The following is a 22,451-nucleotide window of genomic DNA, read 5'->3' on the forward strand; positions in this document are numbered from 1 at the left end:
TCTGTTGTGAGTCTTACTGTAAATCTGGTTTGCAGGTCTCTTCTTTTTCAGGCTGGTGGATTGGCAGGAGGTTATTAAAGAGATGGTGCTGCCATAACTGTTGTTTTCAGCAACCCATCGAGACTATTTCAGAAACAACAATATAGACTCATTGGAAACTGCCTGCTCTGCCAGTCTCACAATCACAGATTTCAGTTAGGGCTGCCAGAGTTACATGATACATAATAGAGACAGAAGAGTAAAAGAGGGACTGAACTGCCTCTTGTCTTCCTACTGAGGGCCGTGAAACTGCTTTGCTCTCCTTATTCCCACCCCATCATTGTGGGTTACTGTTCTCCAGATTCTTTCTTCGTTACCCCTCACGGCCATTCCTAAGTAAAGCTGAATCATGAAACTGAGCAGAGAGAAAATGTTACTCATGTGAAAGAAATGAATCTCGTGCTATCATTTTAAGTTCCTGGAAAATCTATTATTCTTGCAGAATCTGTCCCCCATTTCAGCTTTGTCAGTTGAGAGGTACAGTACACTCCAGAAAAAAACCAGGGATCATAGTGGACATGAGGGAGAGGCTGGGATGGGAAGAAAAACCAAACAAAAAAACAAAAAAAACCCAACCCAAGTACAGTCAACTGGCAACTCCAGGAGACGATCTGGAATGAAAACCTTCGGACGTTGGCAAAAGTACTGCAGTTGCTGCCCTACAGAGGTGTCTCATTGGCAGCCCTCTCTTATTGAGAGCTCAGGGGAATTCTGTGCTCCAGCATGGGCTTGCTATCTCGCTTCAGTGTAATATTTCTATAAAAAAAGTATTTGCCACTGTATAAAGTGATGGAAAACAGGATGAGGCTGGCAGTGGTGTACAGATGGAATGTATGCGCCATCTGCTCAGGATCCTTTCTGATCAATAATGTTGCACTGATCATTTACATCTACCATATTTGTGCATTTCAGGTTTTTTTGAATGTTTTAGGAAATTGAGTCCTTCCAGGAGCTGCTTCTCCCTCAAAGACCCACCATCATCAAAACAATGGTTCTCCAGGTGAGGAAGAATGGATGCAGATCCCCGAGAAATGATCAGTGCTGATCTGATCACTGACCACAGATTGCTTGTGAATAACCTAAGATGGTCCATCCCACAGAGGGTAGAACATGTAGCCTCTCCACAAAACTGACAGACCCTGCCAGTCTGAGGTGTGGGGTACTGAGCTTGCCTGAACTCTGCTCACACACTGCCAACCAGCTTTTTCAACTATTACGGATAGGCAGGGCTGAAACTGTTTAAATACAAAGTTTAGGACAACCTGGTATTCCAGTGACTGTGCACTACAGTTTGGCTTTGAATAATGAGCTGTTGGTTCTGGCAAGGCTGGGAAGGCAGAAGCTCACCTCGGAGTGAGAGAGAGGGAGAGAGAAATAGAGGTATTTTGCATCATGAGCGACCCTTTCTGGCCCATACACTGGAGTGAAGCTGATGGGCTCTCAATGGACCTTTATCCAGCATCTTGCCTAGAGATCAGATCACTCAAGCCCTTTTAATGAAGGAGGTAAGTGTGGGAGGAAGTGTGTGTATATGGGGAGAAATGAGGAACTGAGCAGAATCCACCAAATTCACAAATTCTATATTAAAATTGCACAATGTTTCATAAGCCTTATTCTACTACACATCAGAAGGCACTTAGTATTTATATCTACTAACACGAAATAACTATTACTACAATGTCATAGAATCATAGAATCTCAGGGTTGGAAGGGACCTCAGGAGGTCATCTAGTCCAACCCCCTGCTCAAAGATCCCCTGTCTTAGCAAAGATCCACCGTGTTCTCTTAATAGGCAACCTATTGGGATACATTTTGGCTAATAACATTCAAAATTTCCATATGACTTTTGCTAATGTAATGTGACAGTGTTAAACAACATTTTTAACCAGCATTCCCTTCAAACACAGCCCAAGCCATCAAAGTTGTCATTTCCGGTTAATTATTTGGAGGATGTGGGATGGCTAACTCCAAATCCAAAAGGTGACCATTCCAGTCCATAAGCTTCCCCTACTACACTGCTACCTGTGATATGGATAGCTGGTGCTTGGAGGTAATGGGCATCTTGTGCCACTGCATTAGTTGGACTGTAATTTGGCTCTTAATTTAGCAGGAAGTTAAATCTCTCCTTTAGTACTATAGGGGCCTGATTTAAAAAAAAATGTTTACATGCAAGTGCACCATTATGGCATGATCAGCTCCGCAAATCAGATATTTGCACATGGGAAAGGCCAGTTAGACATCTCATTGGCTATATTCATCTATAAATACCTGATACACATGCACAATCATGGTAATTGTGCATGAAAATGTGGTACATAATTGTGTACACACTTTGTGCATGTAGCAAAAGCGGAAAAAATAAGATTTTGGAAAATCTGACTTTAGAGACTTAGGAAAATAAATATGATGTTGCAATAAGTTTTACATTAACTGTGTGTGATCATTTACAAATTCCCAGGCCTATTAAGGTGTAGAAGAGACTGAGACACTTTATTATGAATTTATGAGAGACAGAATTTTAAGAATGCATCCATTAATCTAAGAGGCTAATTGCTCACTATTGATTCTGTATGGGAAAAAGTCAGTACAGCAAACTACATACTTCAGGGATCAAAGGACAATAAACATCTGTGTGCCAGTTTAGCATGAAGGCTCTATGAAGAAGGACAGATTCCTAATCATAAAGTGCAGACAAAAGGTTTAACAAGAAAACAACATACAGTGGTATAATTTGCTCTGAATGCATTGCAACTTATTGAATAATTTGATTAAATAAATTCCTTTTTGTGAGTTCCTGTTAGGAATTCATGTTCTGATTCTGATTGTATTTATAATATGAGACAACAAAAACCAAAATGGATAGAATACATTACAATAGTTTTTACAGGGCTTTGGAAAAGTCTTCAGGTGGCCAACTAACATTCACCACAGCTTTAAACGTACATCAATTTCAGCCCCACCATTTTATTTGACCCCCATCATATTGCAGAATATCAAATATTTCTTAGATTATTATAGTCATTTTGCAAGACCATCTAAAGCACAAAACAACAGATCTGACTGTAGTAAGTAGCTTGTGAGAGAATTACTGGATACTGGTACATAATGAAAATGTTACAATTCTAAGCGTAAGGAAAAAACACTGACCTGCTCTGAACAGTGCCCCCGCAGCGTAATGCATGGCCAAGGCATGGATGAGCTGTCTGGCTGTGGTGTAGATGGGTCCTCTTTCAAACACAGAGAAGGAGAGAGGGGTGTGATCTGAAGCTATATACAGCTTTAGTGAAGCATGGATACTGACCAAGAGGTTAACTGGTTGTATTGCTAACTTCCTTAACTTCACTGGGTCGACTAAAGCTTTAGCATGCTGTCTCACTTGTTCAGGCAGTATCTGGGTAATAGTTGAGGTTTTCATGCAATGACCAATCACTTTGCTGTCTGGAAGATATGTATCAAATAAGGTCTTAACATAATAAACAAATGTGTCTTCCACATACAGCCTCGCTGGTTTCAGTTCGAAGTTGAGGTCATTAACGCAAAACAAGAAATTCTGTTCCTCTGATAAAGTGATGCAGAGTTTTATGAAACAGTTTTCCTTATATTCGTCCAAATCTTTGTTGGATAAAATGAGGTTGTTCACTTTGGACCACTTCATGGTTTCATTTTTCTCTCCCTGGCACAACAGGACTGCAAAATGGAAACTGGATTTATTATACAGCTGGTTGTCCAATTGCAAGTCTCCACAATATATTTGGAGACTATAAAACTGAAGAAGACCTTCGGAGGTCTCTCCCTGGAATTCATGAGACAGGGATCTCAAGTAGCTGGCTACTGGTGCCATGTTAAGGAAAATGTTGTCCGCTGTAAGCCGCAGAAGTTCAGATGACATTTTATGATTTGTTATTTCATCAAACACTGCAAGGCTTGCCTGGCTGATGAACATTTTAAATATAACGGTCTGCTCCTGAGTTCTAGATAGGAGGAAAGGAAAACATGAGTTTGTAATTTTACTTGATTTGACCTGGCATCTTGTTTTCCCAAAAAAGCTAGTACTGCTGGGTGATCAATTTCTCAGGGATTAATCCTTAATTATAGCTCAAATAAAAACTCTGCAAACACACATTCCTCTCTTGTTGTAACATCTCTGGAAGCCGAGAATTCTGAGTGTTATAAATAGGTGATGTTATAATTAGAGTTGAATGGATTTGAGAGCCAAGTTTTAGCAATGCTCTAACAGTGGGAGAGATCTTCTAAGGAAGAGTGTTATAAAGATGATGGAGTGCATAGTTAACTACTGTGTATAGGGCCATTCCTGCAGCCGTTACTGAAGAAAACTCCCACCAATTTCAGTGGGAATTTTGCATGAGTAAGGACCGCAGGAACTGGCCACGTAAACTTTAAACTTGTGAATACACTCAAAATTACAACGGAAACTATTTTTAATTCTTTAAAATGAACAGCTCAGTACTGTTTATTATACCAGACATTGAGTGTTTATCCTAGAATGACATGACCTCAGATGTTAGATTGTCATGTTTTACTGTGATATACAAAACATAATATGTGCTCTAAACTTATGCCACTGAGTATGCAGTGGGATTAGACAAAACAAACAGTTATGCCAGATTTCATAAGTCACTTCACACTTACAGGGCTTAATGACTTCCCTGGATAAGTTTTTAAATTTACCAACATTTTTTATGATCTTCCATGTGCTTTATATACCTGTTCAGGTTGATCTGGATAGGTCCAGGTCTTCCTTCTGGTGCCAAAGTTATTATTATTGTACCACAGCGATGAGCAATGTCCACATAAACATAGCCAAAACCAGTTAGGAACACAATCTAGAAAAGAACATTTAAAAAACTAATTAGACATATATAAAATTCTACTGAAATGGCTGATTTTACTCTAGTACAAGTTGATTCAATGCTATTACCACTTTCGAGTTGCAATTTTTCATCTCAAATCATACTTTCTGTTGAGAGGCAGAAACAGTTTGCTTTCAAAAGAAAAAAAATAAGATTAAATCCAGATTCTTAAATATTCCATCTGTAAGGTCAATAGAGAAGAATATAATAAATGAGAGAGAAAATTAGCTCCTCATCCTTTACTTCCAAGAACTGATAAATACATTTTAAAAGGGTGGAGCTTCCTAGAGTCTAACCTGTATGTGGGAGGGAAAAACAGTTTAAATGCTAAAAAAAAAAAAACATAACAAATGACTTTCAAACTCTTGGATTTCAGATCACCGAGCAAAGAATCTCCCTGGAGCTCTTCAGAACACCCCAAAATCAGAACTAAGCTGCATCAACAAGACTCTTTGCAAATAAGAACTCCTTTGATGCAATGAGAGAAACTATGCTGTGCCTCACTGGAGGTGTAGCCAATTTATTCGAAAACAAGCCAGTCCAGTGTAAGTATGCTTTTACAAACATGCATGTTATATTTGAATTGAATCCCAAATTCTATCCAGTTTTCTAGCATTTAAAATTGAAGATCCTGCTTTCTACCCAAATCTGTGGGTATGAGAGAGAGCCATGTCAGCTGTATCAAAATGGTGGGAAACGTGGAAGTAAACTCACAAAAGACAGATAATTTCTAAATGCTGTCAACTTTTCAAAGATGCACACGTCTAACCAGCCAGGTCAGCATCAACTGAGCTTGTTGTTAGCATATTCAAATTGGTTCAGTTAAAACGTTATAGTAGGTAAGAGTGCTGGAATACATTCCCTGCCCTCAATAGCATTTTTGTTTGCCTTCCTTGCAGCAATGTGGAGGCAAAGTTGGGGTAACCAATACTAGGATTTAGAAACATAATTTTAAAAGAAAATATAGGAACGTGCAGTTGCCAAAACTTGCAGCTGATGTCCAGTGTGGACAAAGGCTAAAAGGGCCAGCTTCTTCTATAGATAAATGAGACCTAGGATTTTAGCTGGTGGATGTTGTGCCTGTATGGAGGCCTGAAGTCTTCAAATACCGAGGTTCCCTTTGGTCCTCTCAACTCCTCCCAGCAAGGGAAGGCTAAAGGATTCAGAATGAGCTGTGGCCTAGGGAGTTAAGGTAATGAGGTCTACCCTGAGTTATTAGTTTTATGATGGCAGCCATGTAACCCTGCACCAGACCAAGTTAAACGCCTGGTATGTGATGGGCGGCGGTGATGTTAAGTCAATAAAGTTGCAGCTTGCCCCCTTAAAAACCATTTCAGTGTCTGCCTTTCATTCACTTAAATGTCCTAAGCAACAAAGAAGTGGTAAAAGCATCTCAGTATCTAAGGCAGGAGTTGGCAACCTCTGGCACGTGGCTCGCCAGGGTAAGCACCCTGGCGGGCCAGGCCAGTTTGTTTACCTGCTGCGTCGGCAGGTTCGGCCGACCGCGGCTCCCACTCGCTGCGGTTCGCCATCCCAGGCCAATGGGGGCAGCGGAAAGCCACGGTCAGCACATCCCTCGCCCGCGCCGCTTCCCACCGCCTCCATTGGCCTGGGACGGCGAACCGCGGCCAGTAGGAGCCGCAGTCGGCTGAACCTGCCGATGCGGCACATAAACAAACTGGCCCGGCCTGCCAGGGTGCTTGCCCTGGCGAGCCGCGTGCCAGAGGTTGCCCACCCCGATCTATGGACAGCTACAAATGTACGGAAGGCCTAACTAGTCAGTAGCCTGAGGATCTGATGATTGTATTGCTGTGTTTTGCTTGCAGATTTGCAATGTGTGCTTGAGAAGTAAATGTGCTCATGAAGTGACTCATATATAGCATGTGTTTTGTACTTGATTTCATGAAACCTTCACAGATTTTCATGTTGTTCCAGAAAAAAAGAGTATGTTTTTCAGGTTTGGAAAAAAACACAACAAACTTGGTTAGGCCTGCAGAAGAGAGAGCAAGCTGCATTCTATACTGTCTTGTACATCGCCAACAGAATTGTTTACTAAATTTTAATTCCATGGCCTATCATTTACACCTGTTTCAAATTGAAAGCCTCATTTAAAGATAATGGCTACCTATTGAAAGACAATAAACATGGAATTCCACAATGCCATATTAAAAGAATTACTTCTAAGAGACAAAGGAAAAATCATGTTGGTAGCTTGAAATAAGAGAGGTATATAACACATGGAGAAACAAGCTTCCAGACTTGAGATCTGTAGGGTAAGCCAAATGCAGAAAGCTGCTCTGCATAAACAAGGACATTTACTGATGGGAACACAGAAGAGATTCTTCTGTTCTTCAAAACTCTAGGTAAGGTACAAAGGAAAGAAATACAAATACAGAGAATTGGCTAGTGTGGCAAAGTACCTGCTTCTCCTCGGCTGGCTCAGTCCCTTTTTGCCTTGGAGACACAGGCTTGGGCAAAGCAAAGACCTTCCCGGCCACGCAGGGTCTGGCTGATCCTTTTCTCAGTCAGTCCCTTGCTGTTTTTCCTCCCCTTCTGGGGACAGAGTGCAGTCTTCCTTACTGGAAGAGTTCAGAATCTTACTACACCTACTCACTGGCTGCTTCTCTCTCTCCCCCACTGCTTTCCTGCCAGGGAGGGTTTAAAAAGGTCTCCAGCAATTGGGGCCAGCTGATCCTAATTAGTTCCCTGGTAACCCCTGTTCCAGCTGAACCTAATTTCTCCATGGCTATCTCCCCTCAATGGATAGGGAGAGGCCTTTTAACCCTTCTGGGACTAATTACTACCCCTCCCTTGGTAGCTATTTGTCCTGGGTTTGCCACACATGGCAAAACTAAGAAACAAACACAGGAAATTCAGTATCCAGTTCTGATGAAGAGATGACTTGATTGTTGACAAACCAACCGTGAGAACATTAAATAAAATCCAGTAGTTCATAAGGAATCCAATTTTATGTTTCAGAGTAGCAGCTGTGTTAGTCTGTATCCGCAAAAAGAACAGGAGTACTTGTGGCACCTTAAAGACTAACAAATTTATTTTAGCATGAGCTTTCGTGAGCTACAGCTCACTGACGAAAGCTCATGCTAAAATAAATTTGTTAGTCTTTAAGGTGCCACAAGTACTCCTGTTCTTTTTGCCAATTTTATGTGTGATTGTTGGATTCAAGATAAGAATGATAATAGTTTGATGTTATTATAGCTGTAATTTGTTTTATGTTTTCCACATTACAAGTACAAAATTTGTTTTTTATGGAACAAAAAATTGAACAATAGCAGAGCTATAATGAATGGACATTATTTGCAGCCATACAGCCTCAGGCTGTGATCTCAACTCACCACATGAGCTATGGTCAGCTGTTGGATGAGAGAGCTCTAAAGTGAAAGTAAGTGCTGAAGGGAGTAACGCTGTGTTGGTGATTCTATAGGTGGTGCTCTTCATTCTGAGTTCTGAACCAATGCCCAACCACTGTATCATGGTTCTGCTATCCATTTATCTGAATGCAACACAGTGGTATCTGAACAGAGTATCTATGCTAGAGGTGGTGTTTTTTTTAAATGGGATGTAAAACTGAAGTCTTGACCATTTATAGACATAAAATCCTATGGCACGTTTTGCTAGAATAGGAGTGTTAGCTGTGTATCACAGTCTAATTTTAATTCAGGAATCACTGTACATTCTACTAACCTAAAATTCCCCCATCCTTTCAGTTGGATACAGTATTCTTAGCCTCCTGTCCTAAACTCTTGTGTAGTGTTGTACACTTTTTTTGGCCACATTTCCGTTGCGATTGCATCTCTGTTTTGGGTGAAATTATTCCCACATGTAAGGACAGATTCTGGCCATTCTTCATGGCTGTGAAAGAGCGCAGGAAGAGAATAATAAAGACTCTTTATCAGTCCCTTGTGCACAAGTCCATGATTCCCTACAACATGAAAAGGGTGGTGCTCACCTCGCCACACCAGCTGATGGACCTAAACTGGAGGGGGGGAGGGGGAGAAGACTGCATTCTCTTATAGAAGTGGCTTCTCCTCCTTTGCCCCTACTGACATTCTCTCTGCCCCTGTACTGCCTCTTAAGCACCCTTTGGCTTTAAAGTCCACAATCTAGCCCATAGTTTGTAACATTTATAGAGCACTTCTGGATTCTCCTGGATAAAAGGTACTATGTATACATTTAAATCACTGTCATGGTATTTTCATCATTATTAGTTGCCCCTGGAGTAAGTTTAGGTCCCACAGTTACTGTAGTTATTTATACTGTAGTTATTGTGCCAAATCAGATCATACTGTTGGTCTATCTACTCCAGTATTGTGCCTCTAGCAGTAACCAATTCTTGTTATGTCTGAGGAAAGGGCATAACCCTAGAATGCCCCTAGCTCACTGACTGTGAGGGATGGGCTTCTTTTTAAGCCCCAGACATGATCAGTTTATGCCTGGAAGTATGAATATTAATTTCTTCTACCATTATCTTAGCTTACAAATGTTATTTATGATCATACAATTGTCAAATGCATTAAAATACCTTGCTAAATTATTTGTTTTAAAGATTTTCTGAGGCAATGAATTCACAGGTTTACTGTATACTACATAAAAAAGTATTGCCATTTAGCAGTTTTAAATGTACAGCCTTTCCCTTTCAACCAAGGTCCTCTTATTCTTGCATTATGGAATAGAAGAAACAGATGTGTCTGGTGAGTTTTCACTATACTTTCAGTATTCTATACGTCTCAATCAAGTGTCCTTTTAATTCCAATCTCAGCTGGCTCTGATAATGGATGCTAGATGTGACTAATTCTTTTAGTAAATTAGTAAAGCACTTTCTTTCTGGAGGAATAGACTGTGCCTGTTTGTACTTTGTACTTGATTGGCCATAAAGAAAGGAAATGATCTGTGACCCTGTAAATCTCAAGAAACTTCAGGGTCCAAACTTGGGTGGTACACAAAAGGAACGTGCCTAGTTGTTGAATAGCATACTCAGCACTTATTTCAGGTACTAGTATTTTTCTAGTAGCAAGTGTTGTCTTTGAAGAGAACTGCAAGGCCTCTTGAAAGAAAAATCACTATTTGTACACCCTAGAATTTCAATATCTAGGCCACTGACTCAATATGCAGATCACCCGCAAGTATATCTGCTTGATCCTATTTGTGAGACAGAGTTAAGTGATAATGGAAAGATTCTAAGCATAGATAGTGGATGAGGTTTTCAGATTCCTTGCTGCTTTAAGATGAACCTTCCTAATGACACTGGAAGAGATAGACAAGAAGTCTTAATTTGAATGTTTTAAAAGTACCTGCCACTTAGAATTTCTGCATCTTTGCAGTGCAATAACTTTCCAGCTGGATTCAGGAATTACCTACCAGGACCGGCTCTAGACCCCAGCGCGCCAAGCGCGCGCTTGGGGCGGCATGCCGCCGGGAGGGCGGCAAGCGGCTCTGGTGGACCTCCCGCAGGCGTGCCTGCGGAGGGTCTGGTCAGCTGGCGGTTCCGGTGGACCTGCTGCAGGCATGCCTGCGGATGCTCCACCGGAGCCGCGGGACCAGCGGACCCTCCGCAGACACGTCTGCAGGAGGTCCATCGGAGCCGCAGGACTGGCGACCACCAGAGCGCCCCCCACAGCATGCCGCCCTGCTTGGGGCAGCGCAATTGCTAGAGCCGCCCCTGGTACCTACATGTCAAAAGTGGGACAAATGTTCTTCATATAACAGATTATTTGTGGGGATTGTAAATGAAACTGCTCAAGCTACTCTGCAGTTCACGTCCTTCAGATTAATAGCTGATGGAAAGATCCCCCAGTAAAAACTTACTTCCTCCCAGTCTCCCACGTAAATTGCTTCTTTTCATCAGAGAATGCAGACTCCTTTCCTGATAATTTATATAGCATATCACTGAGGTGTTATCTGTAAGAATTCTGAATGATTGTTCTTTCAAAACAGGATGTAAAGCAGGACTTTTTTGGGCTCCAAACAGAGATAGCAAGGAAGTTTGAATAAGGTTCTCTCTCTCAGCTTTGGAGCATCCATATCTATAAAGGCTGTATGATGGAGGAAACAATCAATGTAACCCTCCAATTAGGACTTTGACACACTTTAAAAAAGTCTAAAACCTGATTCAACCAATCTTTTAAATGACTGTTGAAGGTCTAGCATGCTCTGGTGGGTCAAAGGAACAGTATTGCCAACCCAAAATGTTCAAAAATCTGGAGTCAGACCCACACAGAATAATGAAATGGGATTAAAAATCATGAGATTTTTAAAAGCATCATATATTTTTGGAATGCATTTTGTTTGCTTTCTGGATTTTGAACCTTTAGGGTTTGCTCTGGTCATGTTTTCATGCTTTTCCCCATAACCATGTTGACTTTTTTAATGAAATCTGTGATTTTCACATAATCACTTGACCCTTAATAGGAACACCAAATATCACAAGACTCATGATAAAACTGTGAGATTTATGGCTTTTCTACATGTCAATTTAGAGTGCGGAAAGCCTGCGTGTGAATCTACAGCTGTGTGGGCACTGCTTCAGTGCAGTGCAAGTTCAGAGTGTGGCTTGCCATTCTACACTTTCAAGTAGTACAAGGGTGGCCAACCTGAGCCTCAGAAGGAGCCAGAATTTACCAATGTACAGAGCCACAGTAATATGTCAGCAGGTCCCCATCAGCTCCCCCTGCTCCCAGCGCCTCCCTCCCACCAGCAGCCCCGCTGTTCAGTGCCTCCATGTCCCTCCCTATCAGCTGTTTCGTGGCGTGCAGGAGGCTCGGAGGGGGAGGAGCGAGGGCACTGCAGACTCAGGGGAGGGGCCGGGAAGGGGTGGAGTGGGGTCAGGGCCTGTGGCAGAGTCAGGGGTTGAGCAGTGAGCACCCCCTGGCACACTGGAAAGTTGGCACCTGTAGCTTCAGCCCGGAGTCAGTGTCTATACAAGGAGCCGCATATTAACTTCTGAAGAGCCGCATGTGGCTCCGGAGCCACAGGTTGGCCACCCCTGAAGTAGTAGTAATGCCAAATTGCACTCCAGGACTTTCAGTGCACTGTAACAGTGTGCACATGGGACATTTCTGCATGGCAAGATCTTGAGCTGTAGATTCACACCCTGACTTGCCGTGCAGTACCTTGCTGTTCAGATAAGCCCTTAGATATTCTGAAGGAATCACTGTAGCCCACAGAGCTAGTTTAAAGATATTTTATATCACACTAATGCAAGAAACCTACAGGCCTACACCTAATATATTTAGCTTAAGTATTTAGCTTAAGGCTTTGAAGCCTATGAACCTTAGCATAAGTGAGTTACCCAACAGTGACTCTGAGTTATTGGGGAACAAGGAATATCATGCTTAGGAGATTTTTTTTGTACCAGGCAACCACAGGAATATGAACTAATATCAGCTTTGGATATTTTAGGATAGGAACATCTGAAAAAAGTACAAACACAAACTTGCCTTGGCAATGAATTGATGTATATGCCAAGTTGAGATCATTAATATACTAACCTATAGGATAAGGACACCTCAACAGTATTATGGTGAGGAAGTCAGTTATGGACAAAGAAAGCTGGGCATCTACATGAATATTCATAGCAGTCACCAGGACCTATAATAGGCCCAGTCACCATGTAGGCCTTGAGATCGTGACCATCAGACTTGTAGGGCTTGCCATGGATGACTGCCTGTCTCTTACCACTAAGTTTCCACAAGAAGGGGTAAGTATGTGTAAGGTCTGGTGTGGGACAGCACCTTAATTTTATAGTACAGCTGCATTCTCATTTGGTTTGGAACATTTGTGTTTTTATTAATTATACTTTTATAGCTTTTCCCTCAACGTGAGTGTTGTCATTGTGCAAGTTTGGGGTTCCCAACCAGACACTAAACTTAATTCTGTTGTGCCTGATTCAGGGACTAGAACGTTTCAAATCTAGAGATTCAATCATTGATTAAATGTAAGTCCTTAACAATCAATATAAGCAATAACCAATAATCAATAACCACTCAGTGAATTAGGCAACACCACCAATGTACAAACTATCATTGGACCAAACAACCAACAAATATCTTTGCATATCATGTAAAGTACATGCAGACTTGTGCTAGTTGCTGTTATGTTTGAAACTTAAATGATCACATAATTTAAGAACACACCTGCAACAACATCTAGTATTTTCCTATAGAGAGACAGAATTAAGATCGCTGCAGCCATCTCTTTATTTTTAAGGTAGATCATTAAGGTGGAGTAGTAACAGTATGCACACAAAATACCAACATAGTACATAAACAATTGCAAAGTGTAACCTTGGATTGATATTTTTTTTAAATTCTGCTTACTCAAGTAACACTTCATCATTGAGCAAAGAAAGTTTTGTTATTAGCCTCAATGCCTTGGGTTCAGAAAGTCCAAGAAATTGAGATGTTTCATACAAGTAAGTCAAAGGGACTTTTAAAGCTTGAGTTAAACAACCTAAGGGTCTGAAGTATCAGAATTTTTAATTCGAGAGAATTTCTCCAATAGGATAAGATCCTCAAATGCTTTCAAAGCATCTAATTCCTTCTTTGAGCCTGATTTTATAAAGAACACTGGACTGGCATAATATCAATGACTAGAATTTGAAATCTTACATTGCCTGACTGGCTTGCTGAACTCAACTGAACTACTTGCTAATTAACATACTAGTTAATAATCAGGAACATTTTGTGAGTGGTCCCAAAGGAAAACATCTGAAATTACTATGTTTTTTAAGTGGCAAAGCTGTTTGTGTTGATTCCATGTATGCTAATTACTTTAAAGATGGACAAATTTCTGTTAAAAAACCAACCAAACAAACAAAAAAAAACCAACAAAAAACAAACAACCCCGCCCCATCCCAGGCAAGGAAGTTTTCATTTACCTCAAAACAGGAGAAAAACCAATTGAAGAATAAAATAATTCCCCTTTCGTATAAACATAAACTTCATTCCCATGGAGAAGCAGAGGGAGAATGACAATGATGGGTCCTGTGGGATTTGGAGGGATAAGGAAGCTGGAATAGTGAAGTTACTAAATGAGAGAAATTTATTCTGTTGGATTTTGCATATATTTGCTTCAAGAGGCCAGAGTTCCTCAAGATTGATGTGTCTAGACCAAGTAATTTTCACAACAAGGCATCTGGGAGTATGAAAAAGGAGCGACATAATTTAAAACTGGAAAATTTGTATTATTTGTCATAAAAATAGCCATGCATAAATAACAGAATCATAGAAATGTAGGGCTGGAATGTCCCTCAAGAGGTCATCTAATGAATTCAATCCCCCATGGTGACACAGGACCAAATAAACCTAGACCATCCCTGATAGGTATTTATTTCACACGTTCTTTAAAATTTCCAATGACAGGGATTCCACAACCTTCCTTGATAACCTTTTCCAGTTCTTAAGTTAGAAAGCTTTCCCTAATATCTAACCTATATTTCCCTTGCTGCAGATAAAGCTCATTCTCTTGTCCTACCTTATGTGGACCTGGAGAATAACTGATCATTGTCCTCTTTATAACAGCCCTTAACATATTTGAAGACTTCCCATCTCAGTCTTCTCTTCTCTAGACTAAACATGCCCAGTTTTTAAACCGTTCCTCATAGGTCAGATTTTCTAAACCTTTTATTATTTTTGTTGCTCTCCTCAAGACTCTCTCCAGTTTGTCCAGATCTTTGTTAAAATGAGGCACCAAAAACCAGACACAGTACTCCAGCTGAGGCCCTGCCAGTGCCAAGTGGAATAATCATATACCTCATTTACATACAACACTTCTGTTAATACACCCCAGATGGATATTGGCTTTTTTTCACAACCTCATAAGAACATAAGAACATAAGAAAGGCCGTACCAGGTCAGACCAAAGGTCCATCTAGCCCAGTATCTGTCTACCGACAGTGGCCAATGCCAGGTGCCCCTGAGGGAGTGAACCTAACAGGCAATGATCAAGTGATCTCTCTCCTGCCATCCATCTCCATCCTCTGACGAACAGAGGCTAGGGACACCATTCTTACCCATCCTGGCTAATAGCCATTTATGGACTTAGCCACCATGAATTTATCCAGTCCCCTTTTAAACATTGTTATAGTCCTAGCCTTCACAACCTCCTCAGGTAAGGAGTTCCACAAGTTGACTGTGCGCTGCGTGAAGAAGAACTTCCTTTTATTTGTTTTAAACCTGCTGCCTATTAATTTCATTTGGTGACCCCTAGTTCTTGTATTATGGGAATAAGTAAATAACTTTTCCTTATCCACTTTCTCAACATCACTCATGATTTTATATACCTCTATCATGTCCCCCCTTAGTCTCCTCTTTTCCAAACTGAAGAGTCCTAGCCTCTTTAATCTTTCCTCATATGGGACCCTCTCTAAACCCCTAATCATTTTAGTTGCTCTTTTCTGAACCTTTTCTAGTGCTAGAATATCTTTTTTGAGGTGAGGAGACCACATCTGTACACAGTATTCGAGATGTGGGCGTACCATGGATTTATATAAGGGCAATAATATATTCTCAGTCTTATTCTCTATCCCCTTTTTAATGATTCCTAACATCCTGTTTGCTTTTTTGACCGCCTCTGCACACTGCGTGGACATCTTCAGAGAACTATCCACGATAACTCCAAGATCTTTTTCCTGACTCGTTGTAGCTAAATTAGCCCCCATCATGTTGTATGTATAGTTGGGGTTATTTTTTCCAATGTGCATTACTTTACATTTATCCACATTAAATTTCATTTGCCATTTTGTTGCCCAATCACTTAGTTTTGTGAGATCTTTTTGAAGTTCTTCACAATCTGCTTTGGTCTTAACTATCTTGAGTAGTTTAGTGTCATCTGCAAACTTTGCCACCTCACTGTTTACCCCTTTCTCCAGATCATTTATGAATAAATTGAATAGGATTGGTCCTAGGACTGACCCTTGGGGAACACCACTAGTTACCCCTCTCCATACACCTCATCATATTGTTGGTTCATGTTCAATTTGTGATCCACTATAACCCCCAAATCCTTTCTGCAGTACTACTGCCTATCCAGTTATTCCCCATTTTGTATTTGTACATTTGATTTTTTCTTTCTAAATGCAGTAGTTTGCACTGGTCTTTATTGAATTTCATCTTGTTGACTTCAGAGCAATTCTCCAATTTGTCAAGGTAATTTTTAATTCTAATACTATTTTTCAAAGTTCTTGCAAGCCTTCCCAGCTTGCTGTCATGCATGAATTTTATAAGCATAATCTGCACTCCATTATCAAAGTCACTAGTGAAAATGTTGAAAAGTATTAGACCCAGGACAGACCCCAATGGGATTCCACTAGATACATCCTTCCAATTTGACAGCAAACCAGTGATAAGCTCTCTCTGAGTATGTATATCCACCTTTTACTAATTTCATATTGTCCATATTTCCTTAGTTTGCTTATGAGAAGGTAAACAATAATCATAAAAGCATAGAAATGTAAGACTGGAAGGGCCCTTGATAGGCCATCTAATCCAGTCCCCTGAACTGAGGCAGGATCTAAAATTTCACCAAATACAGGCTTGGAGGGAGCTCCTAGGACTTAAGCAGAAAACACAACTACCAGGGCCATGCACCAAAAAGGTAATTACATGTTTAGCATGTAGTTTGGTTCTGTGCAGATGCAGAATATAGTTCTACCATTGTAAATTTCAAAAGCAAATGACTATACTCATCTGGGCAGTGTTCTGTGCAAAACCCCTAGAAATATTGATCTTTGAAGGTCTGACATGATGGAAAAAAATACATTTCCCTGTGAATTTGCCTTTGCATGTGGAGATGCCTACTTACTACTGTGCGCCTAGTTTAGGCCATTTATCGCATGTTTTAAAGACATTTACCCTCTAAGCTGAGAAATATTTTTTAATGGTTTACCTGTGTTCCTTGATTATTAATGTCCACAAAATCACTCCATTCATTTGTTAGTTCATCTGCTGATATCACTTTCAGAAGAATGCTGGGCAGCAGGTCTTTGGTTTTGCAATCTGGGTAGCCGGAGACTTGATGATAAAGCTCATGATGAATAGAACATTCAGCTGGAATCTTCTTGCAATAAACTTCAAACTTTGGTGTGTCTGAAATTTTACAAAATGTCTAGATTAGGCTCTCCAACTGTTTGTTCTTACAGCAGAACCCAAACCCACATGTTTACACGTACAAGAGATTTTTCTACTACAAAAAAAGCTCACCTTTGTCTTTTATGTTTGGTTTTTGTTTTTAAACATTTTTTCCCCAGCAACTTCTATTTTTCAGTACAGTAATTTGTCATAGCTAGAGCTCACTGAAAATTATTCAACACATTTTTTTTGTCAGAATTTGTCAATTGGTCAAAATCCAAATGTTCTGTGGGGATATGTCAATTTCAATAAATTCCATTGAAACCTGCCCAGTTCCCTGCCAGTTTACCCGCCCGGCTCATCAGGTGGCCTACTGGGGAACCTGAGCTTCCATGCTCCTGGCTTCTCCGAAGCTGGAAGCCTTGGCTACCAGGCTTGCAGCTCCTTGGCAGCCCAGATGCCTGACTTCTTGACTGCTCAGGCTCCCAAGGCTTGTAGGCTCCCCCGCTCCTGGACAGCCCGCCAGGTGGACTGCCCCAAAGCTGGGACTCCCTGTAAAGCAGGGCAGAGAATGCTAATTCCATTTTGTGGAGAATTTCAAATTTTAGGTTCTCGTTCTGAATCGAAATGAACCAGTAGTTTGATATCACTAAGGCTCAAAATTTTAAAGGCATTTAGGTGTTGCAGCGCACAGCATTGCAATGCCTATCCGATTTAGAAGCCTATGTCTCATTCCAATGGGAATTAGGCTCCCAAGCACCTGATTCAGTTTTGAAAATGAGATGGAAGCTCCTAAATCAGTTAGGCATTGCAATGCTGAGTACCACAATGCTTAAACAGCTTTAAAAATCTGGGCATCGATCCTCAGCAAAACGGAATTACCATTCTCCACCCAGTGATGGTCATAACTATAGCACCTACAGACTTAAAACTAACAGTAGAGATAAAGAGTATAATAATTTTATTATGACAATGCTTTGTTTCTGATTACTATGTTGTAACATAAATTCCATACCTTTGATGTTCTCCTTTATAAGCAATGAGACAGAACACCTGTTATGGATAATTATGCGAGGACTAGGGTCTTCCGTAAGAGTTAAGTATGTCACCCCAAGATGCTCTTGATAAGTTAGTGCTATGGCTCTACAACAGAAAAAGATTATATGCGTGATTATATAATTCTTTGGATGAACTTCAAATTTACTATTATTAACACCCCCTTTGTAAGATTTTTCATTCTTAGGCCCAATTCTGCAGACTCTTATGCACTGGTCCTGCAGGGATCAGTTCTGGGTCCGGTTCTGTTCAATATCTTCATCAATGATTTAGATAATGGCATAAAGACTACAATTATAAAGTTTTCGGACGATACCAAGCTGGGAGGAGTGCAGTGCTTTGGAGAATGGGATTATAATTCAAAATGATCTGGACAAATAGGAGAAATGGTCTGAAGTAAATAGGATGAAATTCAATAAGGACAAATGCGAAGTACTCCACTTAGGAGGGAACAATCAGTTGCACACATACAAAATGGAAAATGACTGCCTAGGAAGGAGTACTGTGGAAAGGGATCTGGGGGTCATAGTGGACCACAAGCTAAATATGAGTCAACAGTGTAACACTGCTGCAAAAAAAGCAAACATCATTCTGGGATGTATTAGCAGGAGTGTTGTAAGCAAGACATAAGAAGTAATTCTTCTGCTCTATTCTACGCTGATTAGGCCTCAACTGAAGTATTGTGTCCAGTTCTGGGTGCCACATTTCAGGAAAGATGTGGACAAATCGGAGAAAGTCCGGAGAAGAGCAACAAAAACGATTAAAGGTCTAGAAAACATGACCTATGAGGGAAGATTGAAAAAATTGGGTTTGTTTAGTTTGGAGACGAGAAGACCGAGAGGGGATATGATGATAGTTTTCAAGTACATAAAAGGTTGTTACAAGGAGAAGGGAGAAGAATTGTTGTTCTTATCCTCTGAGGATAGGACAAGAAGCAATGGGCTTAAATTGCAGCAAGGGAGGTTTAGGTTGGACATTAGGAAAAACTTCCTAACTGTCAGGGTGGTTAAGCATTGGAATCAATTGCCCAGGGAGGTTGTGGAATCTCCATCATTGGAGATTTTTAAGAGCAGGTTAGACAAACACCTCTCAGGAAAGGTCTAAATAATACTTAGTCCTGCCATGAATGCAGGGGACTGGAATAGATGACCTCTCGAGGTCTCTTTCAGTCCTACGATTAAGCATGTGAGAAGTCCTACTGACAATACATTTTAAAAGAAAGGCAAGAGAAAAATAGGACAACATTAGAGAATAAACTGACTTTAATGGGACTACTCCTGTGTTCAAAAGTAAGTACCTGCATGCTTGCAGGGACAGAGCCTTAAACTGCAGACTTATAGGAACTGAAAACAATGAGAATTTCAGGGCCAAATTTTGAAAATTGACTTCTGAAACAGCTCAGGAAAATTTGCATGTACATGTAAATGCTATTTTTAAAAAAATGTTTTTGGACATGTAAATATTATTTGAAAAACACACCACCACAATACTTTGCAGTAATGATCCATAACTATATCAGTATTTTAAATTCTAGCATTTTGGATCACTACTGCTGCCATTTAAAAAAGAAAATCAATTAATTGTGGATTATCATTAGTGAATAAAAGGTATCGTTTCCTGATTTGCACACACAACTGCTTGCTTGAATGTGCAATTTTAATGGCCACTTCTGAAAATCTGCTTCTTTAAAGTGATTTTTATGAAATAACAGGTCTAAAACATGACTATGCCAGTTTTTGAAAGGGAGTGTTATGGCTCCTTCATCCCCATCAAAACCCTGAGGAACTTCACATTATTCTTCCTCACTCTTAGGAACCCTATTTTTGCGAGCATCATTCCACCTGAGGTCTGCATGGGTATCTCTGGAATCCACCAATATCACTTCTAAATTATCTAGAGGAATTGCTGTTGAGTAATTGAATGGTATGAGGTATTCCCACCTTACTCCATATAGACTGAGCATGTTGCCTCCAAAACCCCTCCCACCTCTGCTGGCCAAGTGAAAGAAAGACTATATGACTCACTCATAGTGATGTGGCATCACTAATTTTAGTGAATTTATTTCAAATTTACACCTGCATAAGTGAGAGCAGAATCAGACCTCAGGTCTGGAAATGAAAGTCAGGTCTCCTATATGGCAGGAGTTTTATTTTTAACTTGCTGGAGGCATTTCTTGTTTTGAAAGGAGAATACATATTTGGATATAGCAAGCTTTAAAACTTGGAGATCTATTCTTGCTACATTCTCAAAACAGTTTATCCCCAAGGTTGCTTTTCCTGCTCTTCTCTCTTACTCTTCTTATTAAATGTTATTGTGCACTTTTGCATAGCTGTCAAAGATACTTCCCCAAATTGCTAGATTAAAAATTAAAATGGTTAAACAAATTAAAAATTACATGGTTAAAATATAGTGGATCACAAAATTTCTGAACAAAGAAAACATCTTCTCAAGTTCTCTCTTAGGATTTCTAGAAATATTTGGAGAGAGAAAAAGTACAAAAAATGTTTCCAATTCTACTTCATTATTTATTTTTCAGCATGTTTCTCAAAGGGCTACTACAAAGTTAAAAATCATATATTAAAAATAAAAAACAATTTTTCTTTCCTGTGCTACTAACAACTTAGATTAATAAAACTGAAATGATTTTTAAACCAATTATATTTTTCACCATTTACTCCATTTGCTTACGTTTTGCATTTTATTCAACCTGGACAATAAAATCCCTCTCAGTCAGTTTCATTTCCTGGCTCTTAATGCTGCAATATTTGGGTTTCAAACACTGCACAGAATTGTTTAAATCCAAACTAAAAATTGTTTTCATTGACAGAAGATAATCCTGAAAGCATTTCTATAATATTTGGTTTTGTCAACTCTTTTAAAAACAAAACCTATAGTTTGGAATTATATTACTTAATATTGTACCTCCAACTCTTAATTTGTATTATTTCATGCAAATTTTAAAAAATGTTGAAAAGACTTCTTTTCATTCTCTCTTATTCTGTATAGTATTATACATGTAAAAGGAGGAGCCATGTAAATAGTAAAATAGTACAAGTTGTACATGATCATAACATTCAACCATTTATTAAAAGTGTCTAAAACATCAAACAGTAACAGTTTTTTTAAATTAAAGTGAGATCTGACTTTACATATGGTGGACATATGTTGTTATTTTAACTTTTCTATTAATCTCTTATGCTTTGTTTCTAGATAAAGCTTTATACTGACAGTCAAAGAAGAACGTCATTCACATTTATTCAATTTACCTGGTACAAAATCCACTTTCATTACAAACTCCAATGGGTACTGACACACTCTGTCTAGGAAACTCTGGTCTAATCACAGCTGGCAGGCTCCAGCACCGTGAGCTGTCAGCACACACAACTGGACTGAAACTTAGCAATATGTGCTTTTGAAAAAGGGACACTTCTGAAGTTGACTGACTGACGTCTGACATCAGGTCCCAGCAAGGAACAGAGCTCAATTTTTCAGTAGGTGGCTCCCCAGCTGGGCAGATGCTGAATGCAGTACTGTCTGGTACGTGTAAATACTGGAAAGAAAAAGAAGATAATGCAAAGACAATGTTGGGTCATAACAACAGTCCATTGATATTTAACTTTTACTGTGAACAGTTATAAGTGCCCAATTAGAAAACTGTAACTAAAAGTTCAGCATCAATGGGGCTGCAGGATTCAACAGATATTCAGACATATTCTGTCCCATTACACCCATGCTATCAAATTTAAGTCAGTGAGTTAAATTCGGTTCTGCTTGGTATGTGAGAGCAGGGGGTGGGCATGTAGTGCCCCTCCCCAGTGTTAAATTAATAAAGTTGCAGCCCGCCCCTTAAATACCTCCCATATGTCTGTTGTTCATTTACCTGCATGCCCTAATCAATACATAAATGACTGATTAAAAATATATTTGTGCCTGCATGCATTCTGCTTACTGTACGCTTATTTCCTAAATATACAGTGCTGTCACAGAAAACTTATATTAATGAATGAATATTTCATTCCTTGAAATACATAAACTTGGGGAATATCTACAGATCCATGGCTTATGATCAGGTACTGGAGTCATCGAAAAAGGGTACCTCAAATATTTCATCCTGCAAAGCAGATGTACTTCTTCTACATGTGAACTTAGTACAAATTCTCAGAAGTACTTCAACAGCTATTATGGATTATACTGCCTATATTACAGCAATGGTCTTCATTCTCTGAACAGATGGAAACCAGGCAGAACTAATCCTGCAATGTGTAGGGATCTGCCACTTTGCACAGATATCTATCACAGTTAATTACCATAGCTGAATTTACCATAGCTTCCCCGTTTTTAATTAAAACAATCTGAAATTACTTATCTTTATTAACTCTTAACTTTTTACTTTTTTCTGTTC

At 39.8% G+C, this 22,451-nt stretch overlaps 1 protein-coding gene and 1 long non-coding RNA gene across 4 annotated transcripts in view; one reads left to right on the forward strand and one right to left on the reverse strand.

The window, feature by feature from the left end:
* Window positions 1-22,451, reverse strand: part of VPS13B (vacuolar protein sorting 13 homolog B) — a 902,514-nt gene that overhangs the window by 23,088 nt on the left and 856,975 nt on the right. The window contains exons 52-56 of the mRNA XM_045002958.1: window positions 21,316-21,599; window positions 18,009-18,136; window positions 16,812-17,011; window positions 4,765-4,883; window positions 3,187-4,010 (exon numbers count right to left, since the gene is read on the reverse strand). Of these exons, the coding sequence (XP_044858893.1) occupies window positions 3,187-4,010; window positions 4,765-4,883; window positions 16,812-17,011; window positions 18,009-18,136; window positions 21,316-21,599 (1,555 nt within the window). The remainder of the gene's footprint in view (window positions 1-3,186; window positions 4,011-4,764; window positions 4,884-16,811; window positions 17,012-18,008; window positions 18,137-21,315; window positions 21,600-22,451) is intronic.
* Window positions 1,334-21,394, forward strand: LOC123362579. 3 transcript variants are annotated; one of them, XR_006576489.1, is made up of 5 exons: window positions 1,334-1,544; window positions 5,287-5,455; window positions 8,232-8,310; window positions 9,574-9,619; window positions 21,260-21,389. It is a non-coding gene; the product is annotated as an uncharacterized LOC123362579 (long non-coding RNA). The 3 variants fall into 3 exon arrangements; XR_006576490.1 differs by lacking the exon at window positions 9,574-9,619 and having other exon boundaries at window positions 21,260-21,382; XR_006576488.1 differs by lacking the exons at window positions 8,232-8,310; window positions 9,574-9,619 and having other exon boundaries at window positions 21,260-21,394.

Source organism: Mauremys mutica, chromosome 2, assembly GCF_020497125.1.
Source record: "Mauremys mutica isolate MM-2020 ecotype Southern chromosome 2, ASM2049712v1, whole genome shotgun sequence".
In the NCBI taxonomy this organism is placed as follows: domain Eukaryota; kingdom Metazoa; phylum Chordata; order Testudines; family Geoemydidae; genus Mauremys; species Mauremys mutica.